We start from the raw sequence: 23,328 nt of genomic DNA on the forward strand, positions 1-23,328 counted from the left end.
TAAGGAGAAACGGGATTAGCGGACTCGGAGGCTTCGGGGAGACTTGGGGTGGAATAGGAACCCGTTGGGGAAGGTCAGGAAGCGCTGGTCCAGGCACAGGATATTATTGGAAATGATCGTATAAATGGATACGAAAGCCCGAAGATCACCCAGCCAATCATATCCTCGGCATCAACTTAGTGGCAAATCTCGGGCATTCTTCTGCAATCGGCCTCACCGGGAAGAATCTTGGGAAGAGGAACAGGTCCCGAGTGGGTCACCCCGAAGCTTAATAAATGGTAAGTGCATGGTTATAACCTCACTAACAAGTTGATTTACGACTTAAATGTATGCTGTAGCACTTGAAAATGAGTTTTTGTATAAGAATTGGGGGTTCCTGGACTCTCACGCTTTCTCCCTTCACTCGGGTACATCGGCCGAGTGAAAAACGGCATGCCGACTGTATCATGCTGATGTGGGGCCGTTGACCAATCATATCAAGTCGGCTCGGGAGGTTATTCGGACCATCGTCGGCGATATATTGAAAAGTTAAACCACGGCATTTGTCCGAAACATGAATCCCCTGGTTCCGACACCGTCTGTAAAAATCTATACGCGGTCAAAGCGTGCAAAGCGTGCCCCAGAGGCTGGAGCTCGAGAATGCACAAAGGAGAAAAGGATACCACAAACGAGAACTGGAGAAAATATCTGTTATAGCATTTCTCTCAGTGATCCAGACAGTAGTTACATCCAACAAAGGCAAGCAGAAAAAGGCTCAGGCACGAGGAGTTTCCATGGATCCGTAGTTATCGTCGTACCCACTACTTACTTAGTGGTCCAACTCATTCATTGATCAGCAGACTCTTTCTCGGCTCGGTGCTCCCATCATAATCCATCATTGCCTGGAATTACCCTTCCCCACCCCTCCGTATAATCCCGCAGCCCCGGTTCTCACCAAATTCTGGAGTCCGGAGCATGACGTATAACAGGCAGATTTTGAGCGTGAACGCTTAAATATTATTATAGAAAGGCACCCAACCCCCGTTTTATTCATTCTCCCCTGAATCGACATTTCCTCCCTTCACCTTCCACACTATACACAACATGAAGGCCAACAAGAATCCTCAGCCCGTATCGGCTTCCCATAATGAGAATGTTCCCTCACCTGATAGTACCCCATCCCACGACACACACACGACAAAGGGTCTAATTGTCGGAGGAAAACACCGAGACGAACTTTCAGAAGAGCAAACCCACCACTATGACAGCAGCTTATTGCAAGAGGTCGACGTCGATCTTCCCCTTACAGCCACCAAGCCTGTGCAGCACAATGGTCAAGAATTCATCGTACTTGACTTCGTTGATGGAGACAAGGAGAACCCCTTCAACTGGGGTTCAGGCCGGAAGGCCTTCATCAGCACTCAGCTTTGCCTGATGACACTTTTCATCGGTCTCGCCACGACAGCATACAGTTCCGGAATTGGAGGCATGGCAAAGGATCTCGGTACAACAGAGTTAATTGGCAAGCTTGGTCTATTCACCTTCAACTTTACTTGTGCAATTGCTCCACTTTTCCTCGCTCCTTTCTGTGAGTTGGCCGGCCGCCGGGTCATCTATATCGGTGCCTATGTCTGCTTCTGTCTTATGTTCATCGGTCTCGCTCTGGGCAAGAACATTGCCACTATCCTAGTCTGCCGTGCTCTGCTCGGTCTGTTTGGTTGTGTCGGCACCATTCTTGTCGGTGGTACTTTCGGAGATATGTACACACCTGAGCACCGTGCCATCCCTATGGCTTGTTTCTCCTTCATCGCTATCCTTGGTACAGTCGGTGCACCCATCTATGCCGGCTTCATCGATCAAGCTCTCGGCTGGCGCTGGCTCGAGGGTATCCAGGGTTTGGCCAACATTCCCCTTGGTATCGTCATCATCATTTGTCTCCCTGAAACTCGTGGCAGTGTTTGTCTTGCCAAGCGCGCGAAGGCAATTCGCAAGGCTACCGGCGATGAGCGTTTCGTTACCCACAACGATATCGAAGCCCCTGGAATTAAACACATGTTGCACAACTCCTCTGTCAAGGCCGTCAAGATGCTATTCAGCGAGCCTGTCGTTTTTGCCTTCGGTCTGTGGATCAGTTTCGCCTGGTTCCTGACCTTCCTCTTCCTTTCCGTGATCCCCATCACCTTCCAGGAGAAGCGTGGCTGGAACGAGGGTGTCTCTGGTCTTCCTTACATCTCCCTCTGCCTCGGAACCACCATCGGATTTGGTCTCAACTTCCTTCAAATTCGCAAGTACAAGTCCCTCTCCTCCGACCCGAACGTTCAGGTCGCACCCGAAGCTCGTTTGTATGGTGCCCTGTGCGGAGCCGTCTGGCTGCCCGTCGGATTGTTCATTTACAGCTTCACCCAGTATAAGGGTCTCCACTGGATGGGCCCCATCATCGGACTTGCCCTCATCACTATTGGTATCTTCTTCATCTTCGAGTCGTGCTACAGTTACACGGCCGATTGTTACGGAGAACACTCTTCCTCTGCCATTGCCGGTCAGGGTTTCATGCGTAACACACTCGGTGCTGTGTCGCCGCTGTTTGCTTCACAGTTCTTCCACAACATGGGTAGTCAGTACGCTGGATTGTTGTTGGCATTGGTGGCGACTGTTTTGACGTTCATTCCGTTCATTCTGTTCAAGTTTGGTCCTGCACTGCGTGCTCGCTCCAGACTTGCCTCTGCCACTGTGAACGGCACTGATTGAATGTTTTGATGTTTTCGTGAAATTTGCATATTAAGACGCATGGAATTATAAAATTCCCATTGTATATAAGAGAATTGTTTGAGGCCTCCAATAATTTTGGTGAAAAAAATGAAAGCCTTTATTATGAGTTATGGACAACGCTTTGAAGAAGGCCTGAATTGCTGTAGAATTTCTCGATTAGTGTGTAGATGTGATTAGTGCAAGACAGCGACACCCTTCTGTACCCGTAGCTCTTCGTATTTCACGCCATTCCTGGCCAATTTCTGCAACAATTCAGCGGAATTATCGGTCCGTTTTTGTTTCTTATCGGTATCCGAGGTAGAGAAACTAGAAAATACGAACGCTACAGGGTGACAGGGGAGGGAACTTAATATAGAGAACGACTACCAACACACTGTTTTATCCCGACACACCTGCTAGACTACTTTAGGTATGCCTGCCGCTGGCCGCAGTTCTCAGCCCGCTTGTATACCCGGCCCAACACTCGGCCCGAACCCCAAATGGAGTTTAGGCCGCACAGGTTGGATGCAATATGTACCTTTTCTATAAGATTCACATAAAAGAGGTACTTGAAATTATACTGGTATATCTAGAGTTGGGCGTGCGTTGAGGGTATCCCTATAGTATTTTTAATACTGCGGTAAATACCCAAAGTAGTTTAATAGGTGTGTGTTGGAGCATAAAACAGTGTATCAGTACGCAATAGGTAGTCAGTCTCTAAGATATATAACACGGTGTTGGTGGTTCTATCATTCGTTAGAGCAACCGATAGACCACAGCCTAGTATCTTAATGTTTCCACACTGATTATTGGGATCCTAAGCAAATGGTTAGCAGACCATTGAGCAAGCAATGTCGTATATTCGTGGGCATGGTTGGAAGTATGCTGAACAAAACGGATTTCGCCTTTCGGCCTGACAAAACAGGCACCAATCCTCGGTGGCGGGATATCCGGGGCGACCAATAAGACAAGAGCAGTGGGTACCCACCAGCTGCAGAAAAAAGTGCAAATTCAGCAGGCGGTGTGCGTGAACGGTCCGCTCTCAGGAAATTTCCCACGATCATCTTCAACTCATCCTCAATCTACATCTCACTTATTTTCCGTTTTAATTACACGGCCGTGATCCCCCGAGTGAGCCATTTCTTCAAGATCTGGTGTTTGAATTCCCAACTACAATACAACAATGGCCGAAGATACTTCCGCAGCGTGGCCCATCGCCGATGAGGCCCTCGCCCAGAGCCTCCTCGACCTTGTCCAGCAGGCCGCTCACTACCGTCAGCTGAAGAAGGGTGCCAACGAGTGCACCAAGTCCCTCAACCGCGGTACCTCCGAGCTTGTCATCATGGCCGCCGATACCAGCCCCCTCGCTATCGTCCTTCACTTGCCTCTTTTGGCCGAGGACAAGAACGTGAGTCGAATACCCCAAAGCTCTATCTAAAATCAAAACTAATCATCCCATCTAAATTAGGTTCCCTACGTCTACGTTCCCAGCAAGATGGCTCTTGGCCGTGCCACCGGTGTCTCCCGCCCCGTTATCGCTGCCTCTATCACCACCAACGAGGCCAGTGACCTGACCGCTCAGATCCGCGCCATCAAGAACCAGGTCGAGCGTCTCATGATCTAAGAGATCTAAGATGTCATCTTGGACATGATTGGGAGGAGCATTGGAGTCCGAACAAGTGGTTTTGGAAATGGCTGTTAGCTTCAGCAGCGGGATTTTCTCTGTGATATGAGCATTTCTTGCTGTCGAATTTTGCAACTGACTTGGTTTCGCTTGGGACACTAGGTTTTGCTTGCGTATATAGCCGGGACAATTCAAACACTTCGAACTTTGAATCGACGTCGCAGTAAATTTTGTGAGACCACTGTAGAGAGATAAAGTCCACCGACTTTGTTAGCGGGTCATATGGTTGCCCTAGCTTTGAGACTGACGCACAGTAAAGATGATGGTTGCCTCGAGTCACTTTGCCTTGTCAGGTCTTATACCAGGGCTGAACTCAGTAGAACTCAGCTGAACATTCCAAGGTTGGAAGGGTGTGCGCAGGGGACTAAGTATGACCGGTATCATTTTGCTTATATCAGTACTATTTGGTGTTGAAATTTAAGCTCCAGGGCTGGGGGCCATGCACTTGTGGACGGGTCTCTGCATCTTTGATTAGGCCGTCCCGTTTATGGAATAAAATATTCCATAAAGAAGTTCAAGGGATACATTCCTACGGAGTACATACTACATACTACATACTTATTTGGGCCTTGACTTCCACCATGTTGTGCGGGGTAGACCTAGTCCTCGCCAAGAGACTATAGCCCATGCAGATGCAGGTCAGCCCTTCACACCATCACAACGATAACTTTAGATGTTGAAATAGTACTCTATAAAGGTAGTTTTTCATGTCAAATTCAGTGACATATTTACTAGACCAAAATATTGAAAACAGAGAATTTACCACTTGTGCTATTTGTATTTGAATCTTTACAAAACGTATATTCCCATTAGGCCGGGGATTTCTGTTAGGCCATGCAAAGGGGTCTCTGACAAAGACGGGGTAATGAGGCGTGTGGATCTCCCGCGCTCCGCCCCGTCCTGTCAAAAATCCAATTGATGCATGTAACCCAAGACATGCTGGTTTTACGTACTCCTTACAGCTTACCTAGGTGGCCTGAATGGTTGAAATCGGCAATCATTAAGGTGGGCAATGGGAGGAAGAACTGAGCTGTATGTATTGGATGTCTCAGCCTGCTATCTACATAGTAAACTATGGATGTGACACCTCTAATGCTGGTACCTGACCACCAGAACAAACAATTTATGTAACGTAGACCTATAATTAACGAGTATGAATTATATTATCGATTACTTCATCTCCGAGTCCTCCTGCATATCTGGGCCCCGCATGTGTTCTAAAGAGGACAACCTTGGAAGTTGGGCAACCTTGGGAGCCCACTCGATTTGTCAACATCAAGTATGAGACTCTCTTAGCTGACAATGCTGTACTACCCCTTCTAATTTCGAAATTGGGCTAGCTCCTAGATTCCTAGGTATTTCATTGGACATCATTGGGCGCTCTATTATACTTGATAGAGTTAGTGGGATATGCAATTGAGTTCCCCATGGTAAGCTCAATGTTATGCTTGAACATTGAACGATTCAATGATAGTTTCTTAAGTTACATTGGAAATCCAATGCGTACATTTGACGCGTCTTCAATTGTACACTGAGTATCAGTTGCTCAATCCATAATCGTTTTTTTGCAGCAAAAAAACGGAGCTTCCACTTCCGATTTCGGCCCCCATGACTTGTCCAGGCTTATGTGCATAGACTCAATCATATAGGAATGATCTAGCAGAAGTTCATTCGTGTTCTAAAACTGCCAAGAATGATCTACGCGGAGATTCGACTATTCGAGCAAAGACAATAATATTTCTATGAGCTGTTTTTCTGCAGCTCGGGGGCCTAGAATCATCGTCTGATCAAATGGCTGCAATGCAACATCGAATTGAGGGCCGGTTTCTGGCTTTGAGGAATAACTTTGGCAAACAAGGCGCCCAACTCCAACAATATGGGATGTATTCGTGACAAGGAGATAGCCGAGACGATTTGGCATTTGGTCTGAAGAAGTATAAATATATCGACATATCCTGCCAGAAAGACGTGATCTTAGACATCAAGCAATTCTAGCCAATCAACAATCTCAAACAAACAATCCCGTTTCAATACATAACACCTCTTTCACAATGAAGGTCACTGCAATCCTCTTCACCCTCATGGCCGCCACTGCCGTCAGTGCTTCAGCCTTGGACAAGCGAGACACCTGCGGAGCCGGCTATGATCCCGCTCAAAGACGCACAAACAGCCCTTGTGCATCATCCAACGGAGACCGACACTTCTGCGGCTGTGACAGAACCGGTATTGTATGTTAACATATCACCTTGAGTTATCACGTCATGTTTGCTAATGAATATTTTTGTGGCAAGGTCGAGTGCAAGAATGGAAAGTGGACTGAGATCCAAGACTGTGGCCGCAGCTCGTGCCACGGTGGCACCGAGGGCGGAGCCAAGTGCTAGAGGGAGAGCAGAGGGCGTGCTGTCGATGGGAATGGAGTGGTATTTTGGCCAGTCTCCCGCTGGAACTACCGAGGCAACTTGGAATGATCCAACATCAACCAATTTGCTAGCCGTGTTTCGGAACTCAGCTCAATACTAAGTTCGAACTTCGAACGAGGATGTTACTTGTCACTCATTAATGGGTAGATGGTTCGTAGAATGTATTCGAATATGAACCTCATCCCATATTGGACTTCTTAATTTTGAATCCAGTAGCGTTGCCCTTTGTGTTGAACTGTAGTGCGCGATGGGAAGTTTGCGCAGACGCGCCACTCGTTCCTTGAATCCCCGAAATATATAATTTCTTACGTCAGATTGGGGGTGAGTAGATACTTGAGATACCTTTGATCAAAGTGGATAATAGGACAGTCTAAGATATACGTTCTTCTAAATGATTATATCAGACGCAGGTCAAATCAAGCACTTCGAACATGAGCGTTTTTCATAGTACCGGTACGTTGAAACAAGCACTATGAGCGGATGAAAGAATATGGTCAGCATTTGAGCATTAGAGCATTACACAAGCTGATGTCGGAAATTTGAGAAATGAATTTGAAATACTTGGAATGATCGATCTATACGAGGTTTGTATCAATATGGACTAGAATTGGGGTTCTTTCAATGCTAATCCTAATCGGGGCTTCGGGTAGCCCCGAAATGGAGTCAGCCCCCTCCCGGATTTAAGATTAACGCTGCCGATCCACTCTGCTGGCGTTTATGCAATCAGCTTCACATTGCATGATGCATCGTAGGAATGAGACCTGCTTTGCACAGCTGTCAGCGCGCTCCTCCCTCGAAAGGATCGACATAGTAATATAACAACCACACAATATTGTGTTGCCCCATCGCCATTGCCGCTCTTTTGTGTACTGTTTCGTTTCTCACCGGTGTATTTGTGAATCCAAGCCCCGAATCCCACTCATTTACCACATTACCAAATCATATACCCCCTGGATTGATTCCCATATATCTGCACCCATGATGAAGATGCTAAGCGGGAACTCTTGCACAGCGGAGATTTTCCCTTGACTCTGCGAACTCTGCAAAGTCTTTATTAAGAGCGGAACGGGCTTAAAAAATCCGCTAAGGGCTAGTTTGGGCATAATTTCTGTACGAATAGTGCTAATCAGGCCGAGCCATATCATGGCGGACCTTATACACAGACTCGGCATCATCCAAGATTGCCATATCCAAATCAAGGCGGCAAGCCCGCTCAGGGGTCTTTGGGTAAAGGCTGGAATGAAATGGCTGATGAGGAGCGAAAGAGATCCAGAAAATCAATGAGAGGTTTTCGCAGCTAAGGTTCAGGAAATTGATGCCAATTCTGGGCGTGTGCTCAATTATCTCGAGTCAACAAGGGAACTTGAGAACACATTTGTACTGTTTATGTGTGATGATGGCCGATAATGGTACCGAGGGAGTAGGGGAATACGCTGTCCCTGCATTGTTCAATATCTGCAACTTGAACACCCCGACCACGCTAAAACGCACTCTTTCTTAACAGTTATGGACATTCCACCAACGGTTTTAGACCTAGCGGGGGTCGCCTATCCTGGAACCTATTCTCGCGGTCGTGAAGTAGCGACTGCTTGAGGAAAGTCGTGGATAAGTGGTTTGGGTAAATTGAAATCCTCCTATTATTAATCGAGCCAAAGTGAACTTCAGACACAAGATATTACTCCTTCAGAGGAGCTGTGGGAAGTTGCCCGTCCGTTCTCTATGTGTCCCTTGGCGCTGAAGCGGAAATGGTGCTGAGCACCCAAGGATGAATAGCATAGTCTGAAGTTTGCATGGGTTTCAATAATGGGCAATGTTTCTTCAGCATATTCAAAGGCTTCAATTTTGTCAAAAGCGAAACGCTCTGGACCTCCCACGTGATACGGAAAACATCCCTGTAATGAGTCAGGAATGCCTGCAGGGTAGGATCGGTCTTTTCTGATTTGGGTAAATGCTTGGACGGATCTGACACCAAACCACCAATCGATCACGCCATCAAACCATCCAATCGAAGCAGATGGAAAAGAAAGAAGTCCCCGAATTATGCTGATCTGCAAGTTGCTGCGTGGGATATGATTAGACACATGGACCTTCCAATCCGATGGGGTCAGAGTGAGAATGCGGGAAGTCACCCTATAAGCTGGGGTGTTCCCCCCCCGATGCCGCGTTCCTACCTTTTTCCTGTCCTCAACACGACATGTCAGAAGCGATTAAATCGCCTGGCCTCGAGCCAGCGGCGATCGAGAGCCCAACTATCCCTCAAGATGAGGGTCCCGACGCGAATTACAAAGCCAAAGCTGAGGTTCTCAACCATGCGATTCAGACGATCGGCATGGGCCGATACCAGTGGCAGCTCTTCGTCGTGATTGGATTCGGCTGGGCGAGCGACAACCTGTGGCCAATTGTTACCTCTCTGATTCTTCCCGTAGTGTCAAACGAGTTCCATCCGTCAAAAGCGCCACTGTTGACGCTTGCGCAAAACATCGGGTTGCTCGTCGGTGCGGTGTTTTGGGGATTTGGATGCGATATTTTCGGTCGCAGATGGGCGTTCAACTTGACGATCGGAATAACGGCGGTGTTTGGCCTGATCGCGGCGGGATCGCCCAATTTCGCGGCTATATGTACATTTGCCGCTTTGTGGTCTGTTGGCGTAGGTGGCAATCTGCCTGTTGACTCGGCCATCTTTCTGGAGTTCCTACCTGGGTCACATCAGTACCTGTTGACTATCTTGTCGATTGACTGGGCTGTGGCGCAGGTGGTCGCTAATTTGATCGGTTGGCCGCTACTTGGGTATAGAACTTGTGATTCAGCAGAAGGATGTACGAAATCTGACAACATGGGGTGGCGGTGGTTTATGATCACGATGGGTGGCATTGCGATGATTATGTTTGTTGGTCGGTTTGTGTTTTTCACGATTTTCGAGTCCCCCAAATACCTCATGGGAAAGGGGAGGAATGAGCAGGCTGTGAAAGTTGTCCACGAAGTCGCCAGAAGGAATGGAAAAACATCTGATTTGACGATAACTGAGCTCGACGCCTTGGACCAGGGCGAGATACAACATTTTACCGCGGCAAACATCGTCCGACAACGTCTAGAGGCAGTGCGGTTCGACCATATCCGTGCTCTTTTTGATACTCCTAAGCGAGCATGGGCTACAACCTTGATCATCCTCGTCTGGGCATTCATAGGTCTCGGCTTCCCACTATACAACGCATTCCTTCCATACATTCAGCAGTCCCGAGGCGCCGAATTCGGTGATGGGTCGACATACATCACGTATCGGAACTCGTTGATTATTGCCGTCATGGGCATCCCAGGCTGTCTGCTTGGTGGAATGCTGGTTGAACTACCAGGCTTTGGCCGGAAGGGTGCTCTCAGCTCCTCGACAGCTATAACTGGAGCCTTCCTTCTTGCGTCGACAACAGCTACCACATCAAATGCTCTGTTGGGTTGGAACTGCGCCTTTAATTTCATGAGTAGCCTCATGTATGCTGTGTTATATGCATATACTCCCGAGATCTTCCTCACCAAGGACCGCGGTACGGGAAATGCGTTAACTGCGTCTGCAAATCGCATCTTTGGCATCATGGCTCCCATCATTGCCATGTTCGCTGATCTCACAACTGCTATTCCTGTTTATGTGAGCGGGGCCCTGTTCATCGCGGCGGGCATTCTTGTGTTGTTCATGCCATATGAGTCTCGCGGAAAGGCGAGTTTGTAAATATGCCGATGCGTTACACCCATAATACTTCCGAGGTGGACATTGATCTGCTCCACAGGATGTGTGACAACCTTGTGCTCCTCAATCGCAAATACCAATTCACTCTTGCAGACCATGATTTTGTCGGACATGAGATCATCCTACAGTTAATATAAATATCCTGGCCAGGTCCACCCAATTGAGGCATCGGACAGCCAATGACATCATACCTCTGGCCTCTCCCAATTAGAAACAACATCACAACAACAGGCCCTCACCAGTCATCCACCATTCGCCACTATCGTTTAATATAACAAACTTTCTAGAAACTGTCTCTCAGCCAATCTCCACAAGTGATCGGAGAATATCAACCAATAACGATTTGTTATTATCTACGCTGCGGGGAACATTGGGGGCAGCCATACGTCAGATTGGCACATCCAAGATATCAAGCTAGATCATGGTGGCTGCCAGAAAGTAGCGCATGTTGCACCTGATATCATGGCTATGTAACCGGTTTCAGAGCGTGGCGTTGATATAAATAAAGACGGCGATGCCTGCGACTCTACCATAATCTCGATCAACACTGTATTGAAACATCGGACACTTCGAATTACATATCCTTACAACACACAAACCACACATCCTCTTCCATATAACCACCATGTCCAACGAGCAAAACCGTATGTTCCCCATGTACCAAACCTAAAACCCAAACCCCAATTAACCAAACATCAATAGCTGGACTTCTCGGCGGCCTAGGCGATACCTTGGGCAAGACAGTCGGCGGCGTGACAAACACACTGGGAAGCACAGTTGGCGGCCTTGGTTCAACCGTTGGCAACGCAACATCAGGACTTGGACAGACCGTCTCGGGTGCGACAGAGGGTGTCAGCAATACAACGAAGAGCGCAGGACAGGGGGTGCAGAGTGGCGTCTCTAGTCTCGGGGGGCAGAAGCAGACCGGTGATAACCCGCTTGGGTTGAGTAAATAGGTTATTGTTGGTTTTGGGGGGTTATATTGATTAGCGAATTTATGATACAGGTCGTCGTGCTTGTCTATTTCTTCTATTCTTCTTCCTCTCCCACTAGGCCAAAGTGAACAATATGAACGTTGTACAGACGATGATAAACAACTATAATAGTAATCGACTGAGATAGCATACATCATAGTTACAAGTTTGTTTTGCATAGCTAACACTAACAAGTAGAGCAAGAATCTCGTGCATCTAGCTACCATGCCAGTTCCGGTTTGGCCATACAACTAGATGCCTCCAACTGTGAGCAAAAGGCTTCATCTTGCACCGAATCCTTCGAGGACTGAGCTTTCGGGGTGGCCGGCCAAATCTCCACCCCTCCTTGCTTTTCTTCATTTTCTCGGTGTTCTGTCAGCATTTTTCTGACGCTACTTTGGAAGTGTATAGGTCCCTAATGTCTCAGTTAGTTGTTGCCGTAGTAGTGAAATGGTTGGATGTTACCTTCTCCTTACTAGGGTGTAGTTCACCATTGGTGAAAACCCCAGCACTTAGGTTCTCCTGCGTTCCAACACAAAGCTCCTTGTCCTCGTCGAGAACCTGTCTATAGAACGCGTTGATATTTTCGAACTCTTCGTCAGTGGCATCCCGGTGACGGTAAACCTCGTTCTCAATCTTGCTCGAAGTAGCAGATACAGGAATCATGCGTTGGATATAGAAGAATTTATCACTAGTTAGGTTAGCCCCGCCATTTGGCAACCTGGAAGGGTAAGAATATACTACTCACGTCACCGTAACAGAAGTCGTAGGATAGAAGTATGTAATCGCCCGTCGAAACTGGCTATCAGAACCCTCCTTATTGAAAATATGATGCTCCATATACCGGGCCTTGGGCTCAACCCGATATTTTGGTAAATCCGAAACGCCGTTGATAAGCGGATGCGATGTAGCGCAATGGTAGCACTCATTATAATTCTCAATGACACCCTTCCAGTTCGCATCCAATTCCATCTCCCAGTAATGATCGAACTTGAACTCGGTGGCAAAGTCAAAGTCCTGCATGCGGGGTTCCTCATCCACCTTCTCGTAATCATCTTCCCATTTCACGTCCGTCTCACCGGCTTGCAGATTGACCCATACAAAGCCAGCCTTGTCGACGTGCACATGGATTGGGAATAATGAGTGTTGGGTTTTATCGAAATCTGGCACTGTTTCAAATCGTGGAGCTTTGGCGAGATTACCCTTCAGGCCGTATGACCATCCGTGGTACTTGCAGCTCAGGATGGATGTCGTGCCGGAGGGAGATTGGACAACGGGGAATGCGCGGTGACGGCAGACATTGTGGAAGCTGTTGATTGTACCGTCTCGGTCCTGGATAAGGAAAAAGGAGAAGTTGGCAATTGTGAAAGACAGATAATCTCCCGGCTTCTTGAAACGACTGGAGTGGGTGAGCAGCATCCATCGCTTAGAGAAGATTGCCCGTCTCTCCAATTGGTATATTGCCTCTGAGCGATACCATGATGCTGGTAGACCGCGTGGAGGGTCCTCTTTTCTGTGACTCCTGAACCGAAAATCCGCCACATTTTGAATGGATGATGTGTTTGAATCAAATTTGAGTCAAATTTGGGTTACGAGGCACTATGGCTAACACGTCTATATAGCAAGGTACTCTTAGTTGTCGTGAGGGGGTTGAAAATGGGGGGGTGGGGAAGTACATGTGTCAAGCGATAAGATACTACGTATTATAATTTATGTTAATAAATCGGATTTTACCCTATACAACATGTTAACTTCGGAATGTCAAAGATGGGGGTTTACAGCCTTGGCCCGATAACGCTGTTACCCCACCGACTAACGATAACTAGGCCATAGACCTCTACGGCTTATTATATAAATTGTGGGAAAGAGTACAGTCATTACTTCATCCCTAGGCCACTCCAAAAACCATGGTGTCTACCTATGGCCTAAAGGGGGCTATTTCTTAGGTTGGTCCTCTAGATATCTCAGAACCCTAGCACTACTATAATTTATATATACCTTCAGCCTCATATTTCCACATTCTACCTTCATCTTATGTATCTTTCTATGCTTAACCTGATGGCCAGGCGTACCATTATAATAATGTCTCCATTATTTGGGTAATTTAATCATTCCAAGTGCTTTAGAATTGTTGCATGGTTGGACTGGAAGCTTTGTACTGTCTCACGTGGTTTTCGTCACATGATGATGATGACCGGACCCGCTATTTGCGGCTCATCAATGCCTTGCGGGTCAGCCACCATATTTCTATCATCAAAGCTCCACAGGTCTACTGCCCTCATTGACGCAACGGCGTAGTGCCAGAGGCCATGGGCCGACCACGCTCTCTTGTCCCGCCCTGCAGGTTCTGCCAAAAGCAGTTCAAGCGACAAGAACATCTTCGGCGACATGAGCGCACCCGTAAGAGATAAACTTCCTAACTCACATCCCCCTATCAATTGACTAATATTTATGGAGATACACACGAGAAGCCCTTCATATGTGAATGTGGCGGAAGATTTGCACGACAGTAAGCAAGTGTGACTTTTAATCAGATCGCGCGTACTGACCGTCTCTCAAGAGATATGTTGACGCGCCATCTACGGCTGTCTCACAAGGACAGCCCCCTGTATTCTGATGTAAATGTTGATGATCCATCCTCGCTACCCCAGCAGGATGGGGAATCGAACCTTTTCGGCGCTCTTGAGCTTGATGGCACCCAGGGGACCGGCTCCACCATTACTGAGGCTGGGTTCTCTTTATCCCAACATATTCCTACTTGCGACCCGCCAGACATTCAAAGTGACCCTATTGGATTCCCCATTGAAGCAGATCCCATGGGAACTGTGGCAGAGAAAACTGCTGATCAAACAATACCGTGGAATGAGACCGATGATTTAGACTTTCTTTGGAACGATTCGCGTCCATTTTCGGAGGTTCTACCTGCTAGCTTCTTCGACACGAACCTCTCTTTAGTGGATATTTCCCAACAATATCAAGTTCCTCTCGTGGAGCAACAGCAAAGCTCCGAACAAGCAGAGCAAGGGCAACCAAATATCAATAATCCCCTAGACATAAACACAGAGCCCAACATGGACCACGAAAATCACCCCATCGCTGCCGAGGAAGAGGGAGATCCATCTCAAAACCGTGAATTGAAAGGGAATTATGCTCCTTCAGTTTCCCCTTGGAAACTGACGCCTTCAGATTATGCAGGGCTTTCCAATGACATCAAGGAGCTCGCCTTTGTTCTCCCGTCATCTTTTTCCTTGCCTTCCCGACACACTGTCTCTCGCTTCCTGGAAGGATTCTTTCGCAGTTATCATGATCATATGCCATTCCTCCACATCCCATCCTCCTCTGCGTCCACGCTCGGCACAGAACTCATTTTATCACTGGCGGCGGTGGGAGCGTTCTATCGCTTTGAAGATGCAAAAGGGTACATGATTTACCATGCCGCACGGACACTCATCAACTGGCGTCTCGACCAACGCAGCGGCCTGGGAATTTCGGATCTAACAAAGACTTCCCACGGCTACGCGGATACTTCGAACATACGAGATCCCCCGAAGAGCTGCCCTACCATCAATAACGATGAAGATGCTCACACTGGTTTATCTAGAAAAACTCCGAAGCTTTTACGTTTGTTGCAGGGACTTATAGCCTTGATGACCGTGGCATCATGGGGCGATCGTGCTGTAGTGGGTGACTCACTCTCGATGTCCGGCCAAGTCGCTATGTTAGTCCGTGAAATCGGCATCTCTAAACCGGACGCAGGCCACGAGACATCTTCTTGGGAAGACTGGGTGGAGACGGAGGAGCGCCGTCGAACACTATGGGTGGCATATGCTCAATCCAACTTACTATGCCTGGCCTTTCATTTTCCACCTACGATCCTGAACCAGGAAGTACTTTTGACCTTGCCATCTTGCGGCGAAGAATGGAACGCCTCGAATCGCCAAGAATGGAGACATATGCGAAGATTTCATATACCTGACTCCAGAAACTTCCAGCAAGCTTTGGGAGAGATTCTCCAGGGGCATCAAATTCACGAGCCGGTGGCAATCTCTGCCTTCGCGAATTATGTACTCATCCACGGCTTATTTCAAGAAATCTTCTTCGCTCGCAACACATCTTCTCTGGTAGATCAAGCCACCGGGTCTTTTTCAATGAGCTTCGTGCAGGCAATGGAATCGGCACTGCGAGCTTGGCAAAATTCCTGGGAGGCAACCTATGAGTCCACCCTGGATCCCTTATCTCCTAGAGGTCCTATGGGATTCAACGCGACAGCAATTTTGCGCTTAGCATATATTCGTCTCAACGCCAACACAGGACCGCACCGTCAACTAAGTACTCGGAATGCCGAGGAAATTGCCCGTGCCCTTATCGATGGCCGACCTGCTGTCTGTCAACGTTCCCCGTTTCTTGACCGTGCAGTTTTGCAGTGCATCCACGCACTAAGCGTTCCTGTCCGGTCGGGAATAAAGTTCATAGCACGCACTCAAACGCTGAGCTGGAGCATGCAGCATTCGCTTTGCAACCTTGAATGTACATTCCTTCTCAACCATTGGCTCCAGGAGATTGCTCGATGTATAGAAGTGTTTGGCGTTCAAAATTTACGGGACGATGAGCGTAAGCTCCTCCGCATGATTTATACTGTTATCAGAGAGGCAGATCTTACCGAGCTTTTAAATTGGGCGGATGATGATGCGGAAGCAGTCCGCCGTCTCGCAGCATCTACCGCTCGACTGTGGGTGGAAACCTTTGGAGGGTTTCATGTATTCAATATCTCTCAGGTGATAGGCGAGAGCGTTACAATTATTGCTGATCTCCTGGATTCACGGCCGGCTTCGGTTTGACATCGGGAAATATGATTTAACTTCACAATCCGAACATCCTAAGGCTCGCTGACTGACACAGGAGATTCCTTCCACTTGTCTCAATATATTTGGTAGCGATGCTTAATAAAGCGAAAAGGTCAGTCCACTTCGAGGAGTGCGCAGTAAGTATATCTGTGATGGGACATCGCTTTGGGAAGTACACGTGAAGCAGAAAACGCAGTGTAAACATAAAACCCCTAAGCATAATATCTACGCATCTATACCCAGCCCTTTCGTTCCTATTCCCTATCGGTTTCCCATTCCCCTTGAGGTTCCCGTATCGCTTTCGTTTCCCATTCCAACAAAGTTTCAGAAGTAGATAAAGTTGTCGGATGATTTAGGCCGAGTGTTTGCTTCTGCTTGGCTAAGCAGTCTCGTAGCAAGTCGATCGCTTCGGCATCATGAGCTGAAGATTTCCAAGTGAAAGCGAGATTAGCCATATTAGTCAACGTGTCGGGATGGTCCTCGCCGAGCTTCGTCTTGCTCGTCTCCATCACCTGCACCTGGAGTTGCTCGGCCTCCTCCCACCGGCCCTGGTTCCAAAATGTCGATGCTAGGTTGGCCATACTGGTCAGCGTGGAGGGATGGTCCTCGCCGAGCTTCGTCTTGCTTGTCTCTATCACCTGCACCTGGAGCTGCTCGGCCTCCTCCCACCGGCCCTGGTTCCAAAACGTCGATGCTAGGTTGGCCATACTGGTCAGCGTGTTGGGATGGTCCTCGCCGAGCTTCGTCTTGCTCGTCTCCATCACCTGCACCTGGAGCTGCTCGGCCTCCTCCCACCGACCCTGGTTCCAAAACGTCGACGCCAGGTTGGCCATACTGGTCAGCGTGGAGGGATGGTCCTCGCCGAGCTTCGTCTTGCTTGTCTCTATCACCTGCACCTGGAGCTGCTCGGCCTCCTCCCACCGACCCTGGTTCCTGTACGTCGACGCCAGGTTGGCCATACTGGTCAGCGTAGAGGGATGGTCCTCGCCGAGCTTCGTCTTGCGAGTCTCTATCACCTGCACCTCGAGCTGCTCGGCCTCCTCCCATCGGCCCTCCTGCGAGTATGCCGTTGCCAGTATGCTTGTGCTATCAATGGTTTCTTTGTGTTCATCACCTAATAAAATCATTCTATGATTTCTTGATTGAAATGCCATTTCTCTCGCATCCGTGATGTTACCAATCTGCGACGCATACCATGCACCTCTATAAAGCAACATAGCCCATTTTAGTAAACACTCAGGTGATGCTGGCTGTTGTGACATTGCGGATTTGACATGAGGAAATAGTGGCCTGCACCTCTCCCAATTTTCGTATTCACCTATGGGAAATTCGTCGTATAGGGTGCTAATGAATTCACCCTTCCATTGATCTATCTGTCCATGGGATTTCAACCACGCGCGCGTAGTCAGTTGCACCAGCCGATGCATCGTAAAGAGAGTGCTGTTTTCAATAACAGATATAAATGAATAGTCCCTAAGTGTTGCGACGTCATCTTCAAAATCGGGACCTGAATCAGATTCAGATGTCTCCCTATCACTGGAGTCACTTAGAAGTTCTGAATTTGATATATAGTTGGCCTTTAGCTGATGCCGGATAAGGTTCTCTGGTATTCCTTGCCGATCGAAAAAGCTCATAAGAGAAAGCAACTGCGCTGCTGACGGCTTTGTTTGGCGTATATAGTCAAATGAAATTTGCCACGTTACCAAAATTGAGTTCTTTGCTTCCCAGTCCCGGTAGAGGTGACCCGCCTCTTTTTTTAGAAGCTTTATTGCTTCACGGTCACTCCGTAGGAAATCTTTTAAGTATTATGATACCGAAGACCGAGGCGCCCGATTTCGAATATAGCTAGCAGCCTGTACGATCGCTAGCGGTATAGACTCTAACACGTTTACTAGCTGTCGACTCTCTTCGCTCTGTCCTGGTTGTTCAAGCTTTCTTTGGAGAAGCTCTAGCGCTTCGGACTGTTCCATAGGTTTAACCTCAATAAGGTCACTGTGATGGACTATCTTCAACGCAACCTCTCTAGTCCGGCTCGTGATAATGATAGAGCCATTCCGGCTCCTAGGAACGTATTCTAAGAGTGGTTTCGTCGAGGCGATCGTTGAGCCGCTCATCGGATCTCGCTTGCCTGCCACCGGACCCGAGTAAAGAAGCTGATCGTCATCAACATTATCAAGGACACAAACCCAATTTCCTATTTTTCCATCCCGGAGCCAGTTTTCGACCAGTTTGAATATGTTAACTTTAGCATCTTGACGACCCGGGATTTTAACCTGGTCCGCGATGTCCCGGAAACTTTGCTCAAATCGGGCTTCATTACTCGCATGGACCCAGAAAACCCATGTTGCCGGTGATTTGGATCGGACTTGGTAGGAGTATTCGATCGCAAGTTGCGATTTTCTTCCATTTGTCAGCAATAGACCACGTAAGAGCCGCAATACACTTACCCAACACCGCCGAGGCCAATCAGCGCTATCCTCGACCCCGCGACCGAGTTTTTACTATAGATCTGATCAAGCAGTGTCTCGCGACGGACAAAATCTGGATCGCGCGTGAATGGCACAGTTGACAAAGGGCTAGGCGGAGTTTCTGGCCGCTCTAGAGGGAAGCGGCAATTAGTCAGTCGATCTTGACCTTGTTTGGTTCCGTTCCTGACTTACCCGGTGGCAGATGAAAGTCTGCCGTGAATGTGCCATAATTAATTCCCACCTGGGCTCCATAGTTGACACCAGAGTGGCTTGTCGACCCCATAGTTGTATAAATTTGCCTCTCTGTAGTTCATTACAAGCTCTTTTCTGGCTCTCAACTGAAGGAGGGGTACGTCATCAGGTGACTCGGCTCCGCGGCGCTAAGACAGGAGACCAGATTTGCAGGCCACCCACGTCGAGCCGTGGGGCAGGACCAGTACCTTCCCAGGAACCGGATCGACCCGAGCCAAAACACTCAGATCAAGCGCAGCACGCGATAATCAGCCAGGTCCCGCAGGGTAAAAAGCATGCTTTGACAGTATCACTTCGAGAGCTTATTGCTGCCCGCTCTTTCAAGTACACGATAGATACTTTGATATCGCAAATTGTTGTTGTCATTGTGAAACTAACGTATAGGTTTTTCAGCCAAGCAACCACTTTTTTGAGGTCCGCAGCTTTGAGATAGGCCCCCAAGCTCCCAGGAACTGCGAGATCGCCCATGTCACGTGCATTTTATAATAGCCAGCATCCCCCAGACTTTTCACCCAGATTCCTTTTACCTGCTCACTGAACAGAGGGGTGAGCAAAGGTGAGCAGATGGAGTCGCTCCCTATCCCCCCCCGCGACAGTCAACCACTGCCTCTGCCAAACCTCTCCTACATCAACGTCCAGACTTCTCTTCGCAATATGGCGCCAAGACTCCCTCTCTCAAAGCTCGAAATGATCCAGCACATAATATTGAGCAAATCATTGACTGCCTCGCAAATGGCCAAAGCTGCTGGATATAGTAAGCGTTCCATCATCAACATCAGCAACAATCTCCGCCAGTTTGGAAATGTTAGAGCACCCCCAACTCGAGTCGGTCAACGACGAAGCATAACTCCTCCGATGATAGAAGTATTATACGATCGCCTCCTCGAAAAGCCCGGGCTATATGTGGATGAGATGACAGTCTTCTTATGGGACGAGTTCCGTGTCCAGGTCACAAATTCAAGCCTCAAACGGGCTCTCGCTTCAGTGGGTTGGTCGAAGAAGGTGGCTCGACAAAGAGCAAAGGAACTGAATGCGGATATACGATATTTTTATATGCATAACCTGTCGGACTTTCAGTCGTATCACTTGGTCTATGTGGATGAGTCTGGATGTGATAAACGAATTGGGTTCAGACGGACAGGCTGGTCTCCGTTAGGCACAGCACTATTGCAGGTAGCCAACTTCCATCGTGACCAGCGGTACCAGATACTGCCCGCATATTACCAAGATGGAATTGTGCTCTCTCGTATATTTCAGGGATCCACGGATGCTGCAGTCTTCGAGGACTTCATTAGTCAGCTTCTTCGGCACTGTGGAAGATGGCCTGAGCCTAAGTCCGTTCTAGTCATGGACAACGCATCTTTTCATCGTTCTGATCGTATCGGGGAAATGTGTATTGAAGCAGGAGTAAAGCTTGTGTATCTGCCGCCTTACTCACCTGACTTAAATCCTATCGAGGAGTTCTTCTCAGAATTGAAAGCATTCATTAGACGGAACTGGGTGCGGTATGAAGAAGATCCAGAACAAGGGTTTCAAACTTTCCTCGAGTGGTGTATTGAGGTTGTTGGATCTCGAAAACAGAGTACTTTAGGTCATTTCCGACATACTAGCGTATTCATTAACCCTCACAATTAAATATAAGCATTTGAAGGGTGATGGCGTTGGGTCGTAACATTTTATATATACACCAAAAGTTACCAAAATAAAAGACGATGAGTAGAAAGTCTGGCCATCTCTGTCACAGTTCCCTTACAATTTCCTGGTTCATTCTACGCCAGTCTATCCCTTTTAAAACGAATCTTGATTCCTCTGCCCAATTCGCTCTCCGCAATTAACTGTGGCTTAGAACTCCGAACTAATAAAGAATACCATTAGCCTAATGACAATATGAAGATTTCTGGACTGTATTGTGGAAGGGGAATGTGAGGCAAGACGGGTTCCAATTCCTCCGAAGAAACTGGGGTAATTACTCCATATGTGCCCGATATCTACCCCATCCAGCATCAGACCCATGGACGGAGTCTAGTGGGCTTGTAATATATTTTGCTCCACTGTTTCCACAATTTGGTAATTTCCTGCCTTTGTTCATCCACTGGGGCAATCAAAACTGATATGTAAGCAGATTAAGCTTTGGGGTAGAAATGCGATGTGGTTCAGATGGGGTAGAAACTGCGAACAGAACAACAGATTAGTAAAGCTACCGGATGCTTTACCTTTAACTACGTAGAGAAGTAAATGTTAAATAGACCCTTTCATCCTGCCACATTTCAAGCTTAACCGTGAAAACTGACTCTTCAACTCCTTACTTCATATCAAAATGTCTTCTCACACTGTTCTTCGCCACACAACTCGCGATTCTTGGAAAAACATCCAAACATATGTTGAGCCTCGTCCCATTGTTGGAAAACATGAAGTCCTCATCAAAGTCCGCAGCGTTTCTCTCAACTACAGAGATGTTGCTATCGCCACTAGTCAGTACCCATTTGCCGTGAAGGACAATGTGGTTCCGGGATCCGATGCTGCGGGCGATATCGTCGAAGTTGGCGAAGGAGTGACTGGGTTTGCGAAAGGTGACAAAGTTGTCGCTGCCTTTGATCCAGCCACTCTGTATGGACCTATCAAGACTTGGCAGACCGGCCTAGGCGGCCCTACAGATGGGGTTCTGAGAGAGTACATCACAATCCCAGCCCAAAGCGTGGTAAAAGTTCCTGAGTCGTCAACACTTAGTTACGCTCAGTGGGCCAGTGTTGTTTGTACTGGTGTGACGGCTTGGAATTCTCTGTATGGAAACGTGGCATTGAAGCCTGGCCAGACTGTTCTTTTCCAGGGTATGTCATGGCTATACGTCTATTCTTGTTCTATGTCTTTCGGCAATGGCGCTGACATTTAATTAATAGGTACGGGAGGAGTGTCTATCACCGGCCTAGTGTTGGCTAAAGCGGCTGGTGCGACCACAATCATCACATCCTCTTCCGATGAGAAGCTAGCCTATGTGAAGGAGAAATACGGAGTCGATCATGTTATCAACTACAAAAAGACTCCCGACTGGGCAGCTGAAGCTCAGAAGATCACTGGTGGGCAAGGTGTCGATTTCATTCTCGAGAACGGTGGCTCCGGTACAATGAAACAATCTCTGGAAGCGATCGCGTACGGTGGAATTATTTCTTGTATTGGATTCTTGTCTCTTGCATCCCAAGATGAGATGCCAGATGTCGCCCTTCTTGCCTTGGGCAAGGGAGCTGTTGTGCGTGGCATCATGGTCGGCTCGAAGGAGATGCTTGAGGATGCTGTTCGCTTCATTGGCAAGCAAAACTTGCAGATTCCGGTTGAGAAGGTTTTCAAATTTGGCCGTGATGAGGTTATCAAGGCTCTTGACTTTATGACAGGCGGGCAGCATATTGGAAAGATCTGCATTGACTTTTAGGCTGTGCATTCCTGACGGGCATTTCTTTTTCCAAAAGGTATTCATGTACTGAACCATCTCCTATACCTACCTAGCCAATCAATGAATTGAAAGCTTAGTGAGGTATAAATAAACAGGATAGGACGTGTCCGAGTTGAACCCCACAAACCAATCCAAACGTTTTATGCTGCGGGCTACATCTTTCTAGAATATGTTCGTAGACCCATGCATCTGTTGATGCCTGGTGAAAACGCCCCTGTCCCTGCTCGGGAGGAAGAGGTGAGAACCTAACGAGTGTGAAGACGGGGAGAATAGTTGGGATTTTACATCGCACAGGCATTACGATACAACTGAAGAAAACTGGCACGACGGTCTTTTCCAATTCGGGTCGATGTAGCCATTTAGAGATGATCCATGTGTAATCCGCTCTGGGGCGATTTTGCACAGCAACAAAGGAATGCAGATGTTCCATGCTGTAATCAAGTCGGTATTGCGAGATCGGACAAGAAAACCCACTTGATAGCCTCCTTGAGTTCATTATGTTGCCATTCGGTCAATTCCCACTTTGGAAAAAGAAAGAATGATTCTTTCCCATTTGCCTGTTGGAGCACAGGCAAAATCCCACTGTCATGAGCTATGATCACAAGCACACTTTCACAGGCATCAACTTCTTGGATACCTTCCATACTCCACTGGTATTTATCAATATCGTGAGTAAACATTGCAGCGGCCTTGTAGATTGGTGACCGTTCGATGTCACTCCTTTTATTGATTTTTTCAGTGATGTTCCCGGGGTACACGGACGCCTGTTTCGAATGTA

The 23,328-nt window shown here is 47.8% G+C and overlaps 9 protein-coding genes across 9 annotated transcripts; 7 read left to right on the forward strand and 2 right to left on the reverse strand.

Annotated features, from left to right (window-relative positions):
• Positions 1 to 1,083: 1,083 nt before the first annotated feature.
• Positions 1,084 to 2,727, forward strand: N7487_007198 (uncharacterized protein; the record flags this gene model as incomplete). Its single annotated transcript, XM_056874928.1, has 1 exon — positions 1,084 to 2,727. The coding sequence occupies one exon, from the start codon at positions 1,084 to 1,086 to the stop codon at positions 2,725 to 2,727; it is 1,644 nt and encodes a 547-aa protein (XP_056727116.1).
• A 1,183-nt stretch (positions 2,728 to 3,910) lies between these two features.
• Positions 3,911 to 4,351, forward strand: N7487_007199 (uncharacterized protein; the record flags this gene model as incomplete). Its single annotated transcript, XM_056874929.1, has 2 exons — positions 3,911 to 4,135; positions 4,196 to 4,351. The coding sequence occupies 2 exons, from the start codon at positions 3,911 to 3,913 to the stop codon at positions 4,349 to 4,351; spliced, it is 381 nt and encodes a 126-aa protein (XP_056727117.1).
• Positions 4,352 to 6,462: 2,111 nt separating this feature from the next.
• N7487_007200 (uncharacterized protein) lies at positions 6,463 to 6,792 on the forward strand (the record flags this gene model as incomplete). The annotated part of the gene is made up of 2 exons (XM_056874930.1): positions 6,463 to 6,639; positions 6,703 to 6,792. 2 exons carry the CDS (start codon positions 6,463 to 6,465, stop codon positions 6,790 to 6,792), a joined length of 267 nt encoding a protein of 88 aa, XP_056727118.1.
• Positions 6,793 to 9,025: 2,233 nt separating this feature from the next.
• N7487_007201 (uncharacterized protein) lies at positions 9,026 to 10,549 on the forward strand (the record flags this gene model as incomplete). The annotated part of the gene is made up of 1 exon (XM_056874931.1): positions 9,026 to 10,549. The coding sequence occupies one exon, from the start codon at positions 9,026 to 9,028 to the stop codon at positions 10,547 to 10,549; it is 1,524 nt and encodes a 507-aa protein (XP_056727119.1).
• A 643-nt stretch (positions 10,550 to 11,192) lies between these two features.
• On the forward strand, positions 11,193 to 11,523 carry N7487_007202 (uncharacterized protein; the record flags this gene model as incomplete). Its single annotated transcript, XM_056874932.1, has 2 exons — positions 11,193 to 11,211; positions 11,270 to 11,523. The coding sequence occupies 2 exons, from the start codon at positions 11,193 to 11,195 to the stop codon at positions 11,521 to 11,523; spliced, it is 273 nt and encodes a 90-aa protein (XP_056727120.1).
• A 238-nt stretch (positions 11,524 to 11,761) lies between these two features.
• Positions 11,762 to 12,960, reverse strand: N7487_007203 (aromatic ring-hydroxylating oxygenase subunit alpha; the record flags this gene model as incomplete). The annotated part of the gene is made up of 3 exons (XM_056874933.1): positions 11,762 to 11,956; positions 12,007 to 12,232; positions 12,290 to 12,960. 3 exons carry the CDS (start codon positions 12,958 to 12,960, stop codon positions 11,762 to 11,764), a joined length of 1,092 nt encoding a protein of 363 aa, XP_056727121.1.
• Positions 12,961 to 13,850: 890 nt separating this feature from the next.
• Positions 13,851 to 16,379, forward strand: N7487_007204 (uncharacterized protein; the record flags this gene model as incomplete). The annotated part of the gene is made up of 3 exons (XM_056874934.1): positions 13,851 to 13,941; positions 13,999 to 14,050; positions 14,102 to 16,379. The coding sequence occupies 3 exons, from the start codon at positions 13,851 to 13,853 to the stop codon at positions 16,377 to 16,379; spliced, it is 2,421 nt and encodes an 806-aa protein (XP_056727122.1).
• Positions 16,380 to 16,639: 260 nt separating this feature from the next.
• On the reverse strand, positions 16,640 to 19,136 carry N7487_007205 (uncharacterized protein; the record flags this gene model as incomplete). The annotated part of the gene is made up of 4 exons (XM_056874935.1): positions 16,640 to 18,148; positions 18,200 to 18,785; positions 18,833 to 18,983; positions 19,046 to 19,136. 4 exons carry the CDS (start codon positions 19,134 to 19,136, stop codon positions 16,640 to 16,642), a joined length of 2,337 nt encoding a protein of 778 aa, XP_056727123.1.
• A 2,286-nt stretch (positions 19,137 to 21,422) lies between these two features.
• N7487_007206 (zinc-dependent alcohol dehydrogenase family protein) lies at positions 21,423 to 22,529 on the forward strand (the record flags this gene model as incomplete). The annotated part of the gene is made up of 2 exons (XM_056874936.1): positions 21,423 to 21,933; positions 22,003 to 22,529. The coding sequence occupies 2 exons, from the start codon at positions 21,423 to 21,425 to the stop codon at positions 22,527 to 22,529; spliced, it is 1,038 nt and encodes a 345-aa protein (XP_056727124.1).
• Positions 22,530 to 23,328: the final 799 nt, after the last annotated feature.

The sequence above is a fragment of the Penicillium crustosum genome (genome assembly GCF_028827405.1).
Source record: "Penicillium crustosum strain IBT 35664 chromosome Unknown utg000003l_segment0_segment0, whole genome shotgun sequence".
Taxonomy (NCBI): Eukaryota; Fungi; Ascomycota; class Eurotiomycetes; order Eurotiales; family Aspergillaceae; genus Penicillium; species Penicillium crustosum.